This window comes from Eriocheir sinensis, chromosome 7, assembly GCF_024679095.1.
Source record: "Eriocheir sinensis breed Jianghai 21 chromosome 7, ASM2467909v1, whole genome shotgun sequence".
Lineage (NCBI taxonomy): Eukaryota > Metazoa > Arthropoda > Malacostraca > Decapoda > Varunidae > Eriocheir > Eriocheir sinensis.
In genome coordinates, this window is record NC_066515.1 from 13,010,259 (window position 1) to 13,030,897 (window position 20,639).

Here is a 20,639-nt window from a genome sequence, read left to right on the forward strand (position 1 = left end):
CGCGCATTATCACCCCAAGTTTCACGCTGCTTTGACACGTATGGGTCACGTCTACTTACCATCGGTGTCACGCATGCTACTTTTAAAGGTAGTATCACACTGGACGTTTTACTCCAAACATTGTGGCTATGGCAAGAGAGAGAGAGAGAGAGAGAGAGAGAGAGAGAGAGAGAGAGAACGGGTCGTTTTGAAGCCGCAGTTGAAGGCGGCTGCCTTACGATTGGCTGACAGTTCTGAAAACACGCTTATGATTCGCTGGGAGTCCGATGACGTCATCGCCGACGCTCATCCTATCAGCAGCTTCACTGCCTTAAGGCGGTGTCACAATGGCTGTTTTCGTCCAACCGTTGGCGCTATGGGCAACGCCTGTACGCCCAACCGGGAGCGAGCTCACAGTTATCTGTAAGCTGGTGTCACACAGGGCTTTTTTCTTCCCACCATGTTGGCGCCAGCTTGGACAACCGGCAACTCCCACTTTTCCGGGTGTGCGTCACACACGGCCAAGGTCGGTTGCCCGTATCCACATCCACAATGTAAACAAAGTACTTGCCCTGTATCAACATGGCGTCGTCTGCTAAAGTAAGGGCTGTCGCGGCTTGTGCTGTCATTACCCAAGTTGTGGAGTTGTTGCTGAAGTTAAATGGAAGGAAGAAACAGTTGTGGGTGTGGCATGCCTGTGTTTCCTGAATGCCAGTTCTCATTGTCACCACTGTGCGTGCGCGGCCAACCCACCCATCTTGACTCAACCACATAAACACATGGCTCGAATAACAACACACACACACACACACACACACACACACACCAGTCTCATTAGGAACCATTGCAGATGTTTCTGACAAATAGAAACGGGCTTCACCATTTCTTGAGTGTGTTAGAACGTATTTGGCGAGTGGCTCACATGAACCAAACCTAGCTCTTGGCAAGAAAAGAGCAGTCGTCTTTAACACTGCTCTCTTCTTGCCATTGGGTATGTTTGGTTTGTATGAACCACTCACCAAATAAGTTCTCAGACACTCCAGGAAATGGTGAAGCCATTTTTGTTTGTGAGAAACATCTGCTATGGTTCATGATGAGTCTGGTGTGTGTGTGTGTGTGTGTGTGTGTGTGTGTGTGTTGTTACTTGATCCACGTGATTATGTGGTCAGAGTCTAGATGGGTGGGTTGGCCGCTCACGCGCAGTGTTGACAATGAGTACTGGCACGGAAAAACCACAAACACGCCACACCCACAACAGCTTCTTCCTTCCATTAACCTGCAGCAACACGTCCATAACTTAAGTAATGACAGCACAAGCCGCAAGAGCCTTTACTTTAGCAGACAATGCCATGTTGATACAGGACAAGTGCTTTGTTTACATTGTGGATGTGGATACGGGCAACTGACCTTGGCCGTGTGTGACACACACCCGGAAAATTTGGATTTACCGGTTGCCCAAGCTGCCGCCAACGCGGTGGGAAGAAAAAGGCTCAGTGTGACACCAGGTTACGGTCAACCGACAACTCGCTCCCGGATGGGAGCACAGGCGTTGCCAGTAGCCACAACGGATAGAAGAAAACGGCCAGTGTGATACTGCCTTAACGCAGCGAGGCTGCTGACCGGGTGAGCGCCGGCGATGACGTCATCGGACTCCCAGCGTGTTTTCAGAGCTCAGCGAATTGTAAGGCTTCATCTGTGGCTTTAAAACGACCCGTTCTCTCTTCCTGTTTTCTTCCTTTTTCCAAGGTACGTTTTGGAGATGACAAGGGAGTAAAGGAGGAAAAAAAAATGAGCTCTGGGGGGCAGCATGAGCCAATTATAATGGTGTCACTATAAACAGTTGCCTGCACCATGGCGGGCTCGAGGCCGACCATCAGGCCCAGATGGATAATCTTCCGGCGCCATAGCCCACATGTAAAAAAAGGAAAAAAATAAAAAAAACTCCACGCACCCCTGAGGGAGGTCACTCCCAGCGGTCAGGGTGTGCCCCCCTCCCTTCTCTCTCTCTCTCTCTCTCTCTCTCTCTCTCATCCATAAATATATAAATGAAATTTGACTGGAACATAAAAATAGTTTATACTTTACTATCAAGACTTGAAAATCACACACACACACACACACACACACAGGAACGCACGTGCGCAGACACACACACACACACACACACACACACACACACACACACACACACACACACACACATACACACAGATTGACACTAAAGTGCACTTGGTCATGTCGGGAGGGTACCTGCTGGCAATTAAGAGTCAAACACTTGATCAGTCCGTGGTGAATTACACACATATATTCTCTCTCAATGTTTCTCAATTCTTTCCTGAATGTATCCAAGTTGTTTCTCAACTGCTTCCCGAAAAACTTGGGAAACGTCTGGGATACATTGTTGACATACAAAGATTCCTGGTGTGGACGTGCCTTGAGGTTTTACTGTACTTGATGGCTGGGTGGAAGACGAGCCATGCGACGTTCTTACCTTTCAAGGGCCCAGCAAACACTGCTGCCATGCTGGCTTGTTTGTGATGTTCATCCTGAAGGAGCCATTACCCCTGAAGGCCAGCAGCTGCTCACCCACCGTCAGTGTTTCATTTGGCGTGTAATGTTTCTGACAATACCCGATAAACTTATCCCTTACACTCCTGATGGGGGCTAGTTTATCGGTTGCCTTCCTCTGTTCCCTCGTAATTGCATCATAAAAAAGCGGAGGCAGCACAACAAGAAGCAGAAACGGCCCTCTGGCATTGCTAGCCTGTAGAGTGGACCCCACCCCAGCTTGGAGGGTTGTCGTGCCTGTAGCCACTAATATCAAAACACCCAGCAGGGCGCCAATCTCCTTTGCTGTGATCTTCTGAGTTGTTGAAGTCATCTTAGCAAATTTTGCTGCAACCTTGTCAATCTTCTGATTGGTCCATTCAGAAATTTCAGCCAAGATTTCATCGGTGAAAAACAGACGAAAACACTTCTCTCCTGTGTCGGCCGGGCAGCTTTATCGGTGGGAGCGGGCCTGAAAGGTGGAATGATGTTGCGTGATGGTGTCCCCTTGATGATGATGATGATGATGACTAAGGCCTTGTGTGCCACACATATCCACTCTTGCTCTTCACTGTGGCAGTATTGAATTGTATTATCCTGCTGGTGATGTTATCGGCACGGGTACGTCGTCGTCCCCTGCGAGAAACAGGAGTAGCAGCAGCAGCAGTGGTAGCTCAAGAGTCGTCAGGGTCAGCAGGAGCATCAGAAGGGCCAGCAATGAGGGAGGCAGGAAAGGCAAGGGTGGCAGAAGGACCAGCATCGGGGATAGTGGCAACATGGGAGGCAGGGATGGCTGGTGCGTGGGTGGCACGGGAGCGGCTGGGGGGACGTCTCCCTCTCCCATCCCGCCCAAGCGCGTTTTGCTTGCTTAGGACGGAAAGACCTAGCAGCCCCATTTTCACCGTAGTCACAATCACTGCTCTCATCCTTTGGTTACACAGCGTATTCAGCATTTCTTTCACTATCGTAAAGTTCCTCAATTTCAAGCTCGTCCTCCTCATCACTCATTATCATGGAAGAGGAGCTTGTTCCATCTCCTGAGACAAACTAGGTAACCTTGATGCCATATTGTCACTTCTGCATCTAGGAAATAACTAATCACTTTCTGAAAGGCAAAATAAATATTCACCATACAGTAAACCCTTGATATAACATACCTGGCTATAATGGATTTCGGATATAATGGACAAGGTCAGAGGGTCACATATCCATGGGAACTGTTATAGTAGTTGTAATTATATCAGTGTATTATTATTATTGTTTAATATCACCATGGATTAGGAATGCAGGTATAGTGGAAAATACCCACTTCAGAGAGATCACGCCACCTTTATAGGAATGTCATCCTTCAGTGTTTATCGTCCGTTCGTTCTCGGTATGTGTAACAAACACTTCGTCACCTCAGCGGTCACCTTGACTTACGTGACCAATTGTAATTTCATTATTTTCCAAGTCTCTAACGTCACTCCTTCCTGAGAGCTCGTCTGACACAGACCTATTGTCTCGGCTCTCTCTCTCCAACGCTCCCTGTATTTTTAGGTTAAGAATACATTTCACCTAAGGCAGCGAGTGTTTCCCTCACGCCCCTGTTCGCCCACCAAGACCCTGTCTGAGCTCCACGCAACCAAGCCTTCCACCGTAACAGGACCGACCGAGAATAGTTTTTGAACCAACCGCGCCTGCTAATTACAATAGCGTCTACTAGCCACCTTGCCCTCTTCCCTCCATCTGCTGTCCCATCCTTGGACTACTGCAATGTCTCAGCCCACTTGATAAAATATTTTCCTCCCCCATTTAAATGAATATCGTATTTACACCACAAGAAAGTCTTACGCATCAATCCACGACGTAAATGTAATGAAAAATTGCCAAGTGTTTGTGACTGTTGGTACTAACACAGCTGAATGGGTCACCTGTTAGGTCGGTTAGGTTTGGTTAGATTAAATTTAATCGGTATGCGGTGTGGGGCGGAAATACAGTGTTGATGTTGTTCAAAGATTGCTCCCTCCCTATAGTGTGGAGCACGGGCCTTTGCTAATGGTGGCTCGTAGCACAGTGCCAAAAGACTAACTCTATCGGCTGACATGAGCCCAAGTGACCAAGTTGGTCTGTCGATGAGAACTGGCGTGTCTCTGGAAATACAGCGGAACTACACAGCGCAAGACGGGACAGGGCGGCGGCGGGGGTGGTCCACCATGTGGGCCAGTGTTACAAGAAATATCTCCTTGCAGAAATCAATTGCTCTGCTGTCCACCACGCATGCGCACTGGGGGAATACACAGCAGAAAAACAGTAGTTTGCCTGGTTTTGTTTTAGCTTGTCCACTTGTGATCTTTGTGAGTGGAGTGAAATATAAAAACAGCTAGTAAGCAAGTTGAACCGCTCTCTGGGAGCTATTTTGCGGCTGTGGAGGTGGGTGTACAACAGCCATTGAAACATCAATCACATAATGATTTGTAACAAAATTAGTAGATTATTTCATAACATACTGAAAACTACCCCCCCCCAAAAAAACTGTTTCTTCTGCCAGTGCAATTGTAAAATTTTACCATTATCCGTAATGATATGGCCCCCCTTGCAGCCTCAGTGCCCTTGCTGTCCGCCTCCAAGCGTGCTGTTCGGCTATACAGACAACGTTAAGACTACATACGCAATAAAAAAATATAAAAACATATAGCCTAAGTTTATTAAGTTCATCGGTATTATTATACAGTGGAACCTTGCATCGGGCGAATACATCAGTCTGAAAATATCACGGAAAATGCGACATCGTCAGATCTGGGGCAAACTTTAAATGGGAAAAAATTACCAAGGGACTTTTATCACCCAAAAGTTGCCGCAATTTTCCCATATTTCCGTACTCTCATCCCAAGGAAGTTAATCATAACTACACAAAGCATCAACATGGGTAAAGGGGTACATAAACACTCACCAATATCATGTCCAATAGTGTTTTATTGAGCCAAGAGTGTGTGTCATGGCTTGAAGAATAACTAGGAATGTGTGACAGCCTCTTCATCACTGTCCTCGCCCGCCACTACCAGCTGCACCTCCCAAGGTCGCCGTCACTAGCTGCCTGATACCGCCAGACATGAAAGATGTGCGTGCAGCACAAAAACTAGTGAGGTGACTGAGGGGAGAAACCAGGTAGCTGTGGTGTGGGCTGTGTACGGTGGCACCGAGGTGCAAACAATGGTACCAATTAAAAATGGCTGCCATCAAGTGAGAAGCTGGATGTGCACATAGCAATCATTAGACGCGATACTATCCTGCAAAATGAGAGTTTTGGAAAGTTGCTAACCCATCACCAAATGTGAAATCACAAAGTAAAATAACGCCAGATGCGATGTTCCACTGTATACATTTTTAAATTTCTGCCGTTTATAAGGGACTTTTGGCATTAACAGATTAAGTTTCCCCCCCAGTTGGTCCGTTATATGGAGGGTTTATTGTATTTGCACTCATTACATTACCACTTAACTTGGATGCAAGACACCCAGTTTGGATTTACACTGTAACCACTAATCTTGGGTGTGAGGCACCCGAATGCATATCTATGGAAAAAAAATGGGTCAAGTGACATGACCAACCTTGTGAACCGCCTTTTAACCCCCATGGCGTCGGAACATTTCCCACCCGTGACCCCCCCCAGCGTCGGCACTTTTCAAAAAAAAATTTTCTCCCATTATGTCAGAAATGCTGAAAAAACATAGGTTTAAGTCATGAAAAGTGTCAAAAATGACATCTGAGTCACGGTGTGTGTCGTAAATTGTCGCGTCGTATATGTACGACGCCGACGCTGGGAAGGTGACTCAGCCTGTGTAGTACATGTACAACGCCGACGCTGTGAGGGTTAAGCGTCATTTTTAACGTGGTTAATGTAACGTGTTACGTTTAAGTTTAAGGCGCGAACTGCTGTCTCACGTCAGGTCCGGTGTACCGTTGCCTGCGTTCTCCAGTTGACTGAAGTGGTTGAGACAACACAATAGCCTTTTAGTTAAGTGATGTGTGGCCGAGCGGTAGCCGTTATAAGTTCACTTTAGTTCACTTTAGTTCTCTCTCTCAGGTTAATACAAATACCAAATGTATTTTAACTATATTAACAGTTGTACTACATAAGGTTTACAGTTTACGTGAGCGAGACGCACGAAATCAGAGACAGCCACACCGCTGCAGGGCACGGGGCGGCAGAGCACCGCTCGCCTGCCCGTCACCCGTCTTCTCTCCCTTCTCCGCGTTGTTCGCCCGTTTTATTTGCTTGTAGTTCGTCCGGAAGGGTGTGGGTTCCGGTTGATGACTGTTGATGAAAGTCATCATTTGCTGATCCTAGTGTCAGTTCATCACAGCTTCCCACGGCCAAAAGCACGACGTGTTGTTAGACATCCTGTTGTGCGACACCGACCGGGTGTCGCCACACATACAGTCATACATACACATGTACATTATAATATACACATTACAACCTCTGACGAGTTTCACGATCCTCGAGTTTGGAGCTTAGTCCTAAATTCTTACCATCCCAACTTTTGGGGTGCTTTGACATGTACGGGTCGTGTCTACCTACATAACTCTCGATTTACGCAAGCATTGTGTCCTTGAAGAGGTTGCGTAAATCAAAAACAATGTAAATCAAACAAGAGGTAGGTTTCTATCGAAAAATAAATATTCACTTCATTCAGTGGAGAGAGAGAGAGAGAGAGAGAGAGAGAGAGAGAGAGAGAGAGAGAGAGAGAGAGAGAGAGAGATTGATTTACATAGATTTACATAGAAAATCAGACCACACAGACCCCATGGTCTAGACTAGGTGGTCTGTCCTTAAACCTAAGTGATTTTACATTAATCAGAAGGCTCCAAAACGTTGCATTTCAACACTAGTTGATATTAAGTTGAAGGAAGTGACGGTCGAGCTTGTTTTTGAAGGAGTCAATCGTGTTACACTGGAACACTGACGGTGGGAGCTTATTCCATTCTCGCACTACAACGTTGGTGAAGAAAAATTTGGTGCAGTCTGAATTTACTTGTCTACATTTGAGTTTTATGCCAGAGAGAGAGAGAGAGAGAGAGAGAATATCCATATCACCGAGATATCCACTCAGGCACTCAGTCTCAGCCTCACTCGTGTGAGGAAGAAATGAGCATAGCTGGGCACGATAACAGAAAATCTTATTCCCGATAACCGATAACTGATAATGGAAAACCTTATCGCTGATAACTAATATTCGTTAACTGGAGACACAAATATAGGCGATAACTGATAATCGATACCGATATAAATCCACAATTCCGATACTAGCTAGTGATAAAGCCGATAGGCGAAAATGATACTATATTGACATTTCAAATGAAAAACATAGATGAATTCAAATTTTCCTTATCTGTATTTTAGAAAACTTACAAAACCTGAAAATCACACATTGACACGTACCAATGGACGGTAATACTAGAAATACCTGAACTGGTGTTGTGTTATTTGGCGTCCCCACCATCAAAAGCTGGCGGTTTTGTCTACAAACACTGGTCTCTCGTAAACTGTGCGTGCTCAGACCAGCAAGCGTAGACCTGTACAGTCTCACAAAGCTTTTTAACCGTACTTAAGAGGTACTGGAAGGCTGTATCAGACATACAGTACCACTACCACCATCCCCGCTGTTTCTAGACCGACATATTCTGTACGAGTTGCATTTATATGTACAGTGTCGTTCTAGAAACAGCGAGGATGGTGGTACTGTATGTCTGATTCAGCCTTCCAGCAACTCTTAATGTGTTAAAAAGCTTTGTGAGACTGTACAGGTCTGAACAAGCGCAGTTCACGAGAGACCAGTGTTTGTAATCAAAAGCGCCAGCTGTTGAAGATGGGACACCAAACAACACAATACCGGGTGCCTTCAATACCATGGCATGCTCACAAACGAATATGGAATATCAAAGTTGACGCAGTGAATAATCATTTTTGGGGCAAAGTTAAATGATTTTTCTCTTTGATATATTGATTTTTGAGTCTAACATAAAAAAAAATAACCTAGTGTTTAATGTTGATGATCTAAGTTTTTTCATACAACAACGGGCGCCTGGGCCACGCATGCGCAGTAGAGAGGAGACAATGTTTTTTTTCCTGAGGCAGAAAAAAGTAGCGATTATCGCTACTTTGGTTACAAAAGTAACGAAGATACCGATATATATTTAAATAAGTAGCGGATGGCCGATAACCCGATTTTGTTATCAGCAATAAAGTATCGCGATAACGCCCAGCTATGGAAATGAGGGACACCATGAGCGACTGCCTAGTATTGATACCGGTACCAAGCAGTCTAGTACCGGTACCGTACCGTATAGCTGGCACCGGTACCTGCCCACCCCTATTGTTGAGTAGCGTGGCAGCATGGGTACTGTATTGTTGTTCAAGTGGCGCGCGGGAAGAACTGAGTTCAGCTGTGTGGCCGCGACGCCGTGTGAGTCCAGTTGCGTGAGACATCTGGTGGCCACTCCATAAAATATCGCGTATAAGTGAAAAAACGTGTAAATTAAACATTTATTTGGATTTTGGACCCCGCGTTATTTAAAAAATGCGTAAACCAAACTGGCGTAAATTGAGCGTTACCTGTACCGTCGGCGTCATGCGTGCTGCCTTAAAAGGCGGTGTCCAACCATTGGGACTATGGGCAACTGCAGTTGCCCGTATGCCCAACTGGGTGCGAGTTAATTGTTGGTTGTCCGTATGAATGCAAAACGGTTGTGGGTACGAGCATGGGTAAGTGGATACCATGGCTGTATGTAAACAAAGAGATGACAGCAGTGGCTGAGGAGTGAGGAGCAGTGGAAGATGGCCCACCAATAGACTCGTAAAATGGACTGGTAGAGCTGCTTTGCTTACTACTTGATTAACAAGAGGCTGGGCGTTCTGTACCGTCTCCGCCAGTTCTTCTCCCCTGCACAGTTGCTGTCCATATACAGGGGCCTTGTCCGCCCTCGTATGGAGTATGCATCTCATGTGTGGGGGGGCTCCACTCACACAGCTCTTCTGGACAGAGTGGAGGCTAAGGCTCTTCGTCTCATCAGCTCTCCTCCTCATACTGATAGTCTTCTACCTCTTAAATTCCGCTGCAATGTTGCCTCTCTTTCTATCTTCTATCGATATTTCCATGCTGACTGCTCTTCTGAACTTGCTAACTGCATGCCTCCCCCCCTCCCGCGGCCCCACTGCACTCGACTCTCTACTCATGCTCATCCCTATACTGTCCAAACCCCTTATGCAAGAGTTAACCAGCATCTTCACTCTTTCATCCCTCACACTGGTAAACTCTGGAACAATTTTCCTTCATCTGTATTTCCTCCTGCCTACGACTTGAACTCTTTCAAGAGGAGGGTATCAGGACACCTCTCCTCCTGTATTTGATCTTCCTTTCGGCCACCTCTTTTGTTTTACTTTAGGAGCAGCGAGTAGCGGGCTTTTTTTTTTATTGTTGTTTTCTTTTTTTGTTGCCCTTGAGCTGCCTCCTTTGTTATAAAAAAGAAAAAAAAAAAAAAAAAAAAGAGAACACCCCATGCTGTGGAACCACAGTCCAAAAACCTTTTTCTCCAGTCTATGAAAACTGTAGAACTCTCGGTGTTGTTTTCCTCTTCTTCTTCTTCTTCTTTTGACCTGTAATGCATGGCAGCGACGGTGAAAGTAATAGCGGAAAATAACAAAAGGGCATAGAAACACAAAATCAGGGAAAGAAAAGGACAGAAAAACACCTAAGTTCAGGGTGAAGTGAATAAGTGTGCACTGTGAAGTAACTACATGCATGTTGTGAAGTATAAAAGTGTGGAGAAAGAGGACCCAAGAAGCGATACAAAGCATTACAGGTCAAAAGAAGAAGAAGAAGGTCCACTCCACTGGTGCCATTGTAAAGGCAATACCTCCGACACCATCATATCATATGGCAGTGACGGTCGGATCCACTACACTGGCCGGTGTTACGAGAAATATCTCCCCGCTGAAATTAGTCATTCTGCTGTCCACCACACATGCGTGCTGTGGGAATACACAGCATTAAAAGTATTAATTTGCCTGGTTTTGTTCTAGTTTGTCCGCTTGTGATCTTTGTGAGCAGTGAGGGAAATATGGAAAGAGTAAGCAAGTTGAACCTCTCTGCGTGCTATTTTGCTGCTGCGGCAGCAGTTTACGTTCAATATGCATTGAAAAGTCAATCATGATATTAGTGATTTCATGATTTATAACGGAAAGAGTTAGCAGATTATTTCATAACACACACAAAACTACTAGAAACTATAGGTTTGTCCAACTGTACCATGGGTGACCGCGAACGCCCTTACTTTAGCAGATGATACCACATGGATCACAAGCGTGTTTTCAGAACTGCCAGCCAATTGTAAGGCAACCGCCTTCAATTGCGGCTTCAAAACGACCTGTTCTCACTTCCCATTTTCTGCCCATTACCAAGGTACATATTTTGAGATAACAAGGGAGTAAAGTCGAAAAAAAAGTCATTTTTTTGCACGGGTCGGAACCAATAAGCGCTTTTTCGTGGATTTCAATGCCACGAGTTTTGCGATCCTCGAGTTTAGCGCCATACCTTCGGAATGAAGCAAGCGCTAAACTCGAGAGGGTACTGTAGGCTTGAGAAACTTTGAAGGCACTGAAAATCAGAGCGTGGTTGGGACATGGGAACATCACGTGATCATCCTCACAGCACTAGCAACGTTTAGCACTCTAGGGTTAACCACATATGTGAAGCAATATGTCCATGATGTATGATGTATAGGAGTGCATTCCACAGCTTGAGGGATGTTCCTCTACTCAGTAAAAGATGTAACACAACTATTGTCCCTTTTTCGTTAATCTGTCGAACTGAGTCTCAGTGAACTTACCTTTGACAGATGATGCTCCTGTGTCTTCGAGTGGCTGTGGTGGTCCTCCCCCTGTCTTAAAAGACTTCCTAATAAAGGCACTTTTTTTTTTCTTCACCCTGGAAAACATATCAATAGTGTTCATTAATCAACAATTTTAACAGTTTTTCAGAGTATCATTATCAGTGTTATGGGTATATTTATTTATTAATTTATTCTACAGTAAAGGAAATGACTCAAGGGCACAAAAAAAATAATAATAATGAAAAAAAAAGCCTGCAAATTTACCATAACCATGTGCGACCATAACCAGGTTTTTAGGAATATCACTTGTAGTTGGTCAGGCAGTGTGCTGATAGTGGTGTTGGATGATTCTAGGGCAGTGGTTCCCAATTTTTTTTCAGGGGACCCCAATCAAGCACCTCTAGACATGACCGTGACCCCACTAGTTTAGTTGTATGTGTTATTATAATATAATAACACCATGTTTGATATTCTGAGGTCTTGGCGACCCCACTTGGGGTCACGACTACAGGGTTGGGAAAGGGGGTTCTAGGGTGTGCCAGCTGTTGGAGGTGGGAAGTTACAGTGTGTATCTACTTGGTAACTGGTTGGCCATGCAGGAAATAGTTGGTGACTCCACTCATCTGCCACAACAGAGGAAGGACACAGGTACAGCAGCAATGTTACTGAGAGGGCTTTAGGGGTTCTGAAATGCAGGCTTGATATACTCAGTAAGATATGAACCACACTGCCAACCACAAAAGAAATCATCATGGCATCTGTCACTTTAACATTTAAGTTTCACAATATTCCCTTACCAGATGAGATGGGAGAACAGAATGACAGAATGAACTGCTACCTCTAAATGCTAATCAAGAAATAGCTATCCAGACCCGTGGATTTTTTTTTTTTCTTCTTCTTTTTACATATGGGCTAAGGCGCCAGCAGACTATCCATCTGGGCCTGATGGTCGGCCTCGAGCCCGTCACGGCGCAGGCAACTATTTAGAGTGGCGCCATTATAATTGGCTCATGCTGCCCCCCGGAGCTCACTTTTTCCTCCTTTACTCTCTTGTTATCTCAAAATACGTACTTTGGAAAAAGGAAGAAAACAGGAAGAGAGAACGGGTCGTTTTAAAGCCACAGATGAAGCCTTACAATTGGCTGAGCTCTGAAAACATGCTGGTGATTCGCTGGGAGTCCGATGACGTCATCGCTGGCACTCACCAGTCAGCAGCCTCACTGCTTTGGGGCAGTGTCACACTGGCCGTTTAATTTCCTCTAACCATTGTGGCTACTGGCAACGCCCGTGCGCCCATCCAGGAGCGAGTTGTCGGTTGTCCAGTACCTGGTGTCACACTGGGCCTTTTTCTTCCCACTGCGTTGGCGGCAGCTTGGGCAACCGGCAATTCTAACATTTCCGGATGTGCGTCACACACGGCCAAGGTCAGTTGCCCGTATCCACATCCACAACGTAAACAACGCACTTCCCCTGTATCGACATGGCACTGTCTGCTAAAGTAAGGGCTGTCGCGGCTTGTGCTGCCATTACCCAAGTTATGGACTTGTTGCTACAGTTAAAAGGAAGGAAGAAGCTCCTTCCCTTCACTCAACTGTTAACCCAACCCATTCTGGCCATTCCCAAAACTTGCTAAAAATCACAGCAAGAGCAGAGCAAAAGCTTCTGCTTTGTTTATCAGCAAAAGAGAGTGGGATTATGGGAGTGAGGGAAGGACTATATTTTCTCTTGTAGGATGCATTAGTGAAAATGGCATTGAAAGGATAACTAAAATAAAGGCATAAACCTTATTGTTTGAGCAATTTAACGAGTAAAACTGTCAGGGGGCATCCATAAGGGCGTGACGAGGCGGACTTTTAATTAAATGCCCGAGACGCAAGGGACATTTAAAATGCAAATTATGGCAAAATAAAAATGCCATTTGAAAGTACACTTATAAAAAGCGTTGCATTTGCCAAAAACAGTTTTTCAACATTTTTTCTTATTTTTTCACCTCAGAAGGTCCCGTTAAACATTCTCAACTCCAGACTGATTCTCAAAATTCTAAATTTACATATGATAGTATTATTTCACACACTATTTCTAATGGTGGTAGTCCCAATTTGGGGAAATGTTTCTATGTTGAGTTATGTGCCAATAAGAGTATGCTGCCTAAGAGGCTCAAAACAGTAATAGGTTAGGGAAGGTCAAGCCAAAATAATGTGTTTGGATATGTTAGGTTCTTTTGTGTTAGAATATGTCAGGTACATTAGGTTAACCCGGCAGCAGCGGGGATCATGTTTCTTAATGGTCCCTCCAAGTGAGAAAAATGAGAAAAAATCACCCATCACACAAACCATTTCATAATATATATCAAAGCATTTGTGATCAGATTATGTATCTTCTATTTTGGGGGGTTTATATAATAGCACAAAATTGGCCCGTCACTGCTACACGGTAAAGCAACAAATCTGGCCCGTCGCTGCTACCGGGTTAAGATATATCTTCAACTGTAGTCTCCAAAATAACAACAGGTCAAATTTAGTGTTTTTTAAACTATTTTTCTGTGGAAATTTGTAGTGACCCAATCACAACATTTACCTGGCTAGCATCTGCTAATGAGTGAATACTTTTGGCTTATTCTTTCCTTTTAACCTTCTCAGTATTATTACTCTTGTCACCACCCACAGGACCGTGATTTCTTTCATATATTGTCAAAGAAGTAACTGGGTGTTTATTATCGATAATTCATCCGAAAAAGCTGAACCACTGTTATACACATAAATAATTCAGCAGCAGTACACTAAACAAGCATGTACTCGTATCCATTTACAGTTTCCTGATGTACTCCCAAACACGTTTGAGCAGCAGGACTGTCTTGGGCTGGTGGGCAGGGTAGCTGGCACTGAATTCTGCAGCCACCTCCTCCCACGCATCGTGCTTCTTCCTGACGACATTAGAGCCAGTGAAGTGGCCTTGGAGGATTTCCTTCGAGGCTATAATGTCTGACAGTCACTGGAGTTGGCTCCTGAAGCATGGGGCCACTTTTTCCCGCGAGTAGAGAAGAGAGGTCACACTCACCCTGGAGGCAGATACACAGAAACTGTGCCACGTGCAGGGTCAACGGCCACTCGTGTTTGTTTGCTGCCGCTCAGGGCTGCAAACATCCCAAATGCAAGGCTGCCAACCCTCCTGGTGACTACTTAGTCGGGTTCGAGTTTCAGTTTTATTAAATCTGCACAGCTAGTTTGAGGAAATTTGCCCAACGTTTAGGATTAGGGTTCGGGGCCTTTTTCCCAGATTTTTACAAAATGACCGTCAGAAATTTGTTCACAGTCCAAATTTTAGGACCACCCATAATTTGGAGCATGGACAAAATCAGTCATGATGGTCACAGTTGTCTTCAGAAGAATTCCACCAAAACAATCCAGAACAGATGCTAACGCCACACAAGCAACAGCTGTGTCAAGTCCGTGTGTCCGTCTGTGTATGAGCAAACGTAGCTTTGCAAACTTCAGAATGTTTTTCCCAAAAATATTTTGGACTTTTATTACTTTTTGAACCATGGACGGTGAAAACTGTGGATACGGCACGTCAGGCCAGGCTGACTGAACTAGGAAGGCAACTTGATTACTCACCTGGTGCTTCTTGGATTGGACTTCTGCATAGGAGCAAAGACGGTATAGCCAGTGAGTGGGTCGAAGTCTTCAATGCCCTCATCTTTGATGCATACCTCCTCCTCCTCCTCCTTAATACCAATCTCATCCCATTGGAGTGATCCCTCGGAGTGATCGCTGTGAATGAATGAGAACAGATTAATAAAGATGTGGTGCAGTGGTTAGCGTCCCTGACCATAGCAGCACCGTTCCTAAATGAGGGCTGTGGTGGGTCAGGGCAGGTCAACACCTGTGTCCAGCCTTGCCACGTATCCCAACCCAGCCATATGTAACTTCTGTGATATATGTAAAAGGCATCACAAATAATATATAAACACACATACCAATACTATTTCAACACAAATTTTATGATATATCAGAGAAAAGTAAACTGATGCGTAAGGTATTTATACGGCAATAAAGAAACATGGCACATAATTTACAGTGGTGCCAAGAAAATGTTATTACTTTCACTGCAGCTCTAAGGTGGGTGGGGAATGTTAAGTTATATTTATAAGACACTTTGAAGGAACATAAGTAGAAAATATGATACTTTCTTGATAAAACTAAATGTGAACCCCGTCATGAGCGGCAACACTCCCACTGACCCAAGCTGACATGAGGCATGTGTTGAGTGCTGCGACGAACTCACTTTGCATCTTGACACAGATATTGTAACTAGGATGTGACATGAGAGAGAGAGAGAGAGAGAGAGAGAGAGAGAGAGAGAGAGAGAGAGAGAGAGAGAGAGAGCATCGTGGGTGTGGGAGACACAGCAGCGCTGGACACAGGTTTTGCTCCACCAAGAATCTAAGAAGTACTCCTTACAGAGGCCAGGATCAACAAGCTCCCAAAACAAGGTGATTAAGAATCCTTCCCTACAAGCTGCTGCAGTGAGCAGAAGTGTCCCCGCCCAGAAAATACTGCAGTGACAACCTAGAGTTAGTGCATGATGCTAAAAAGCACTCCTTGCAGTGGGCAGGCAGAAGAAAGGGCACTCTTTGTAACAACCTACCCTAAGTGCATATTTTCTGATGAGCAGACACCAAGGTTCATCTCTGGTACATTGAAAACAAGTAAGCTCCCTGAACTCAATAACAGTGGAGTGGCGTAATGTTTTCTGATGAGCAGACACTCGGGCTCATCTCTGGAGCACTGAAAACTGTGCTAACCAACTAACTACCCGTGCCAAGACAAAAAAATGTACTGCGGTAGAGTGAACAGCATAAAGTTAATACTGAAACTCAGTCCTAGCAGGATAATTTGGGGGCTGTTAGTGGTATAAAGGTGAATGAGGGCTTTTTTTCTCACCACAAGAGAAACAATACACAGTATGATGATGTTCTGGTTCATGTGCTGGGATTTTACAAGCTTCACCAGTGTGATAATGTCATGCATGATGGGGCACCTGAACAAGAAATCAACACAGTGGCAGGGAAGGTGCAGAAGCTCACACAGTAAATCTTTCAAGAAATAACAACAGTGGCAGGGAAGGTGCAGAAGCACAAACAGTAAATCTTTCAAGAAATAACAACAGTGGCAGGGAAGGTGCAGAAGCTCACACAGTAAATCTTTCAAGAAATAACAACAGTGGCAGGGAAGGTGCAGAAGCACAAACAGTAAATCTTCAAAAAATAAAAATAAATGATAATGCACTTCTGGAATGACATGGACAATGTTTTTATTATTTCTGAAAACTAGCAAATTCCATGCCTTCTATAATTAAAAAGTGCTTGAACTCAATGTAGATGTGACAAAACCTTGAGTCCTGTAAAAAAATATAGAAATGTTTACATAAACATATTTTATTTAAACTTCAGCTCCGTGGTGCCAATCACACCAGGTGGGCAATGTTTTTGCAGCCACTACATAGGTGCAGCAAGCCTGGCAACTCCTTGTTTTGTGGGTCTGTGTTTTTTGCCAGTGCTTGATCCTTCCACAGACTTTTGTGAACAAGTATCAGTATTTTACACAAAGATCCTTGGCATCCACCACCAACCACCAGGTGCACTGCTCCCTCCCAACATGTCCCCAACAACACAACACAACACCTTCCCTTCTGTGTGGTGCTTCCTGATCCATGACCACCACTGCCAACACTGTCTGACTTCCCAGGCTGTTTCCCTCTGTTTCCTTATCCCTGACAAACACCACTGGCTTCACTGCTGCATCCCTTAGTACCATTCTCCCAGCCTCTTGCATCATGGTTCCCCATCCTCCCCACCAGTGACCATTTCCTGCAAAGCTTGGCAAACAAGACTGCTCACCTCACTCTGTCCATCACTGAGGGCTGCTGGGAGGTGGATGAAGCCTGGCCGCCTGTTGGCTCCTCCCCCACCTCCACCTTCACAGCCTCACACAGGGGCTCCATCCTGTCCTTCCCTGCAAGGAAGGTGAGATAATGACTGTAAATCAAAGGCCTCAACAGAAAAAAGTTAAAACAATGAACTGTCCAACCTTGATATAAAAAGTTTACACATGACAAAAACATCCATGTGCAGCAGGATGTTGAGGTTACTCAACCCCAAGAGGGCGGGCACTTATGACCATGGGCACTTGCTCAGGGTTTGAGGCACAAAAAGCTGTTCTTCAAGCACTCATAATAATGGCTGAGTGGTTAGCATGCAGGCACAGCATCCAGGAGGACGTGTAGTTTGTTTTATATCCAGTATTTCTGAGTATCCAGCAAAGGGTTAAGGGCACTAGGACAGAGTATATATTTGTAAACCCCCAATGGAGGGGTCTCACCCCCATCTCCATATTTCATCTCAATGGGCTACTCCACCATAAAACTAGCACAAAGAGTGCTCACACAGCTAATGAGGGGGCTTCGCCCCCCTCAGCCTACATAAGGGTGCTAAGACAGGAGAATATATACCGTATTCCCACCATATAAGACGCACCTATAATTTGGCAAGATATGTTTAGAAAAAATTAAAAACACCACATTTTCCCTGAACTTAATGTATATGCAGTACTACATTTGGCCACCTTACTTATAATTATGACTATGATACTGTTTGTTGCTTCGTGTCCTTCTCTGTGTTCAAAGTGTTCCACTGTTGGTAGAAATGTTACAGTGTTCTTGCCCTGAGTAGCTGTGATTTTAAAATGGTACACAAAAGGGTTGGTTGGTAAATTCACTCAATGCGCAGTGTGCAGGCGGCAACTTTCCCCGAGCTACTGAGGGAACTAATCACACGGGGATGCTACGTTCAATGGGCAATCTTGCTCTTGATCTTGACTTTCACGGACTGTATACCTACTTTCAAGTAGAAATAGATGTTGGTTAATTTGTCAATCATATTAAGTGTTATTTTAATTATTTTAACAATGAGAAACAAATGGTTTAACAATAAACACTTTAGTCATCCTCGGATATCCATTCTGTTGAACATGTATCACAGAAAAAGTCAGGTGACCGGACCGCTGCACAGCAGAAATACTTCCAGACCAGTGGTGGGCACGGTTCCACTAATTAGCAAAGCCATCTTTTCCGTTAGCTGATTAGCGTTTTCACTAACTCTGGAAAGTTAGCGGACCAATTAGCTTCCGCCTTCCGCTAAATGCAGTTCCTCCTCCTCTAACTTTAAGTCCACTAAAAATTTCATACAGGTTTGTTCTTGTCCGTTGTGGGCAGACACAGCACCAGTTGAGCCAAATAATTCCAGGGCTTCCACTTTTGGGTAAATTTTTATTTGTGTACACCTTTATCATCATCTGATTTTGGCATGCTATACCTTTCTGGGAAGCTCTATGTCTAAGCTACATGTTGAAATTTCATGTCACTAGGTCTGTTTTTTAAGGGTTTTAGGGCCAAAATGATTAACCGAAGCTAAATCCACATAAAAAGTTAGCTATTAGAGGTTAGTATTAGCTTCCAGTAATTTCTTTATCAGCTAGCGGTGCCCACCACAGCTCCAGACTAACCCGCTCAAGTCTGCCCCTCGGTCACTGAGCAGAGGCATATCAGGCAGCACCCTGGTGATTTTTCGAATTTTTTTTTCTAAAAAAAGTGCGTCTTATTTGGCGAGAAATACAGAATGTAACCTCCGAATAGGGGACTTTGCCCCCCTCGACCCCCCTGTGCTTTCATACTTCGTCTCACTGCACTACTCTGAAGCCACAGTGCCATCTGTACACACCTCTTTGCAATAAAAAAAAATGACTCTTGAGGGCTTCACATACAACATCCACCACAGGTGTAGCAGATAACAATAGTGGGAAGAACACTGTGTTCTTGGAACTCCTCAACAGCCATTGGAGTTGTCCTCAAATACTGTCTACCTAAGAAAAAGAAATCCACCCCACCACCACAAACTAATTCAAACTGGCAGTCCTGCCCCGCCTGGCTGGGGGGTCTTTGGAGGATTTGATGTAACTGGCCACCATGAAGTGCATGACAAAAGGCATGTGTTTCACTGGTCCTTCTGTTTCATGTTTCACTGAGCGGCCACCCAAGGCACTGTGTCTCTGAAGGAAGAAGGTGCTGATGGCTGCAGGAAGGAATATTTGCATATATTTTTTACCAGTAAATTTAATTATGCAACTGTGGTCAAAGTAAGAGGTTTCCAGACATGAGCAGACACAGCAGTGCACACTAAGCCAAGATTTTGGTGAAAAATGTAAGCTATAAGTGTGCTGTTGTGTGCCCAGGCCTCCTGTATAATGTAACAAAAGAGGGAGGGGGTGGTGACCCCGGGGCCGGCTTTCGTCACAGCTAAGGGATCGGGCCTTGGAGAGAATGGGAAGGACTGAGGGAAACAATGTTTGCTGGTAGCTGGTTTATTAGCTTCCCCACAATAGCCGACACGCCAAGACACACTCGTCGAGTCCCCGCCTCATCTGCGCCTTGCAGCTCCGTTAGGGGCGCCGAGTACCGGCCCCCACCCGCTTGCAGGGCTCATTGTGCTGGCATCCTTGCGTTCTTCAGGGCGCTCAGTGTAATGCAACGGGCCCCGGGAACCACAGAGCCGTGCATAAAGAGGTCAGCTTAAGTGGTGTGGTCAGCTCAGAGGTGCTGGATGGACTGACTTGGTGGCAGCCAGGCTGTGGAGACATAAGGTTGGCTCTGGTTCCCTGGTGTCTACGTGGCGGCTCGGTGAGGAGGGTGAAGCCTGGTAGTTCATCCCCGTGAACCACCATTCGGGTGGGGGTTCGCTCATGTCCACGAAACAATAATATCCCAAATGATGCTCAAAACACTCAAAAGTTTAAAAACTATCAAACAGAGGAAAATTACCAAAATACAGGAAATGGCAATAAAGGAAAGAAATACTCTGAACTTGACCTGACCTGACCTGCCTACAGTAAATGTTTGACAGGTTCATATCAAGGTTATTATTCACTTGCACAACAAATGATGCCTTAAGGGACGGGTATCATATTTTTGAGTGAAAAATCAACCAATATATAAAATGGATTTACACCAGCACTGAGGAATCGAGTGTACTTTTGGATACTCAAGTGAAGTAAGCTTCAAGGTGATGTATGAAAACAAAAGGCACAAAAAAAAAAAAAAAGCGGTGAAAAATTGCCTTTAAATACCGTAACTTTGACTACCTAAAACCTCAATAGATTATATCATGTGACAATAAAAAATTAAAT

General features: G+C 44.8%; 1 protein-coding gene across 6 annotated transcripts in view; it reads right to left on the reverse strand.

The window, feature by feature from the left end:
- Positions 1-20,639, reverse strand: part of LOC126992616 (myb/SANT-like DNA-binding domain-containing protein 3) — an 88,156-nt gene that overhangs the window by 33,488 nt on the left and 34,029 nt on the right. For all 6 annotated transcript variants that reach the window (XR_007746788.1, XR_007746755.1, XR_007746777.1 and 3 more), the window contains 3 exons: positions 17,300-17,414; positions 15,015-15,170; positions 11,398-11,495 (listed from right to left, as the gene is read on the reverse strand). Coding sequence is in view for 2 of the 6 variants with exons in the window: in XM_050851435.1 (XP_050707392.1) it covers positions 11,398-11,495; positions 15,015-15,170; positions 17,300-17,403 (358 nt within the window). In the remaining 4 variants the exon portion in view is untranslated. The remainder of the gene's footprint in view (positions 1-11,397; positions 11,496-15,014; positions 15,171-17,299; positions 17,415-20,639) is intronic.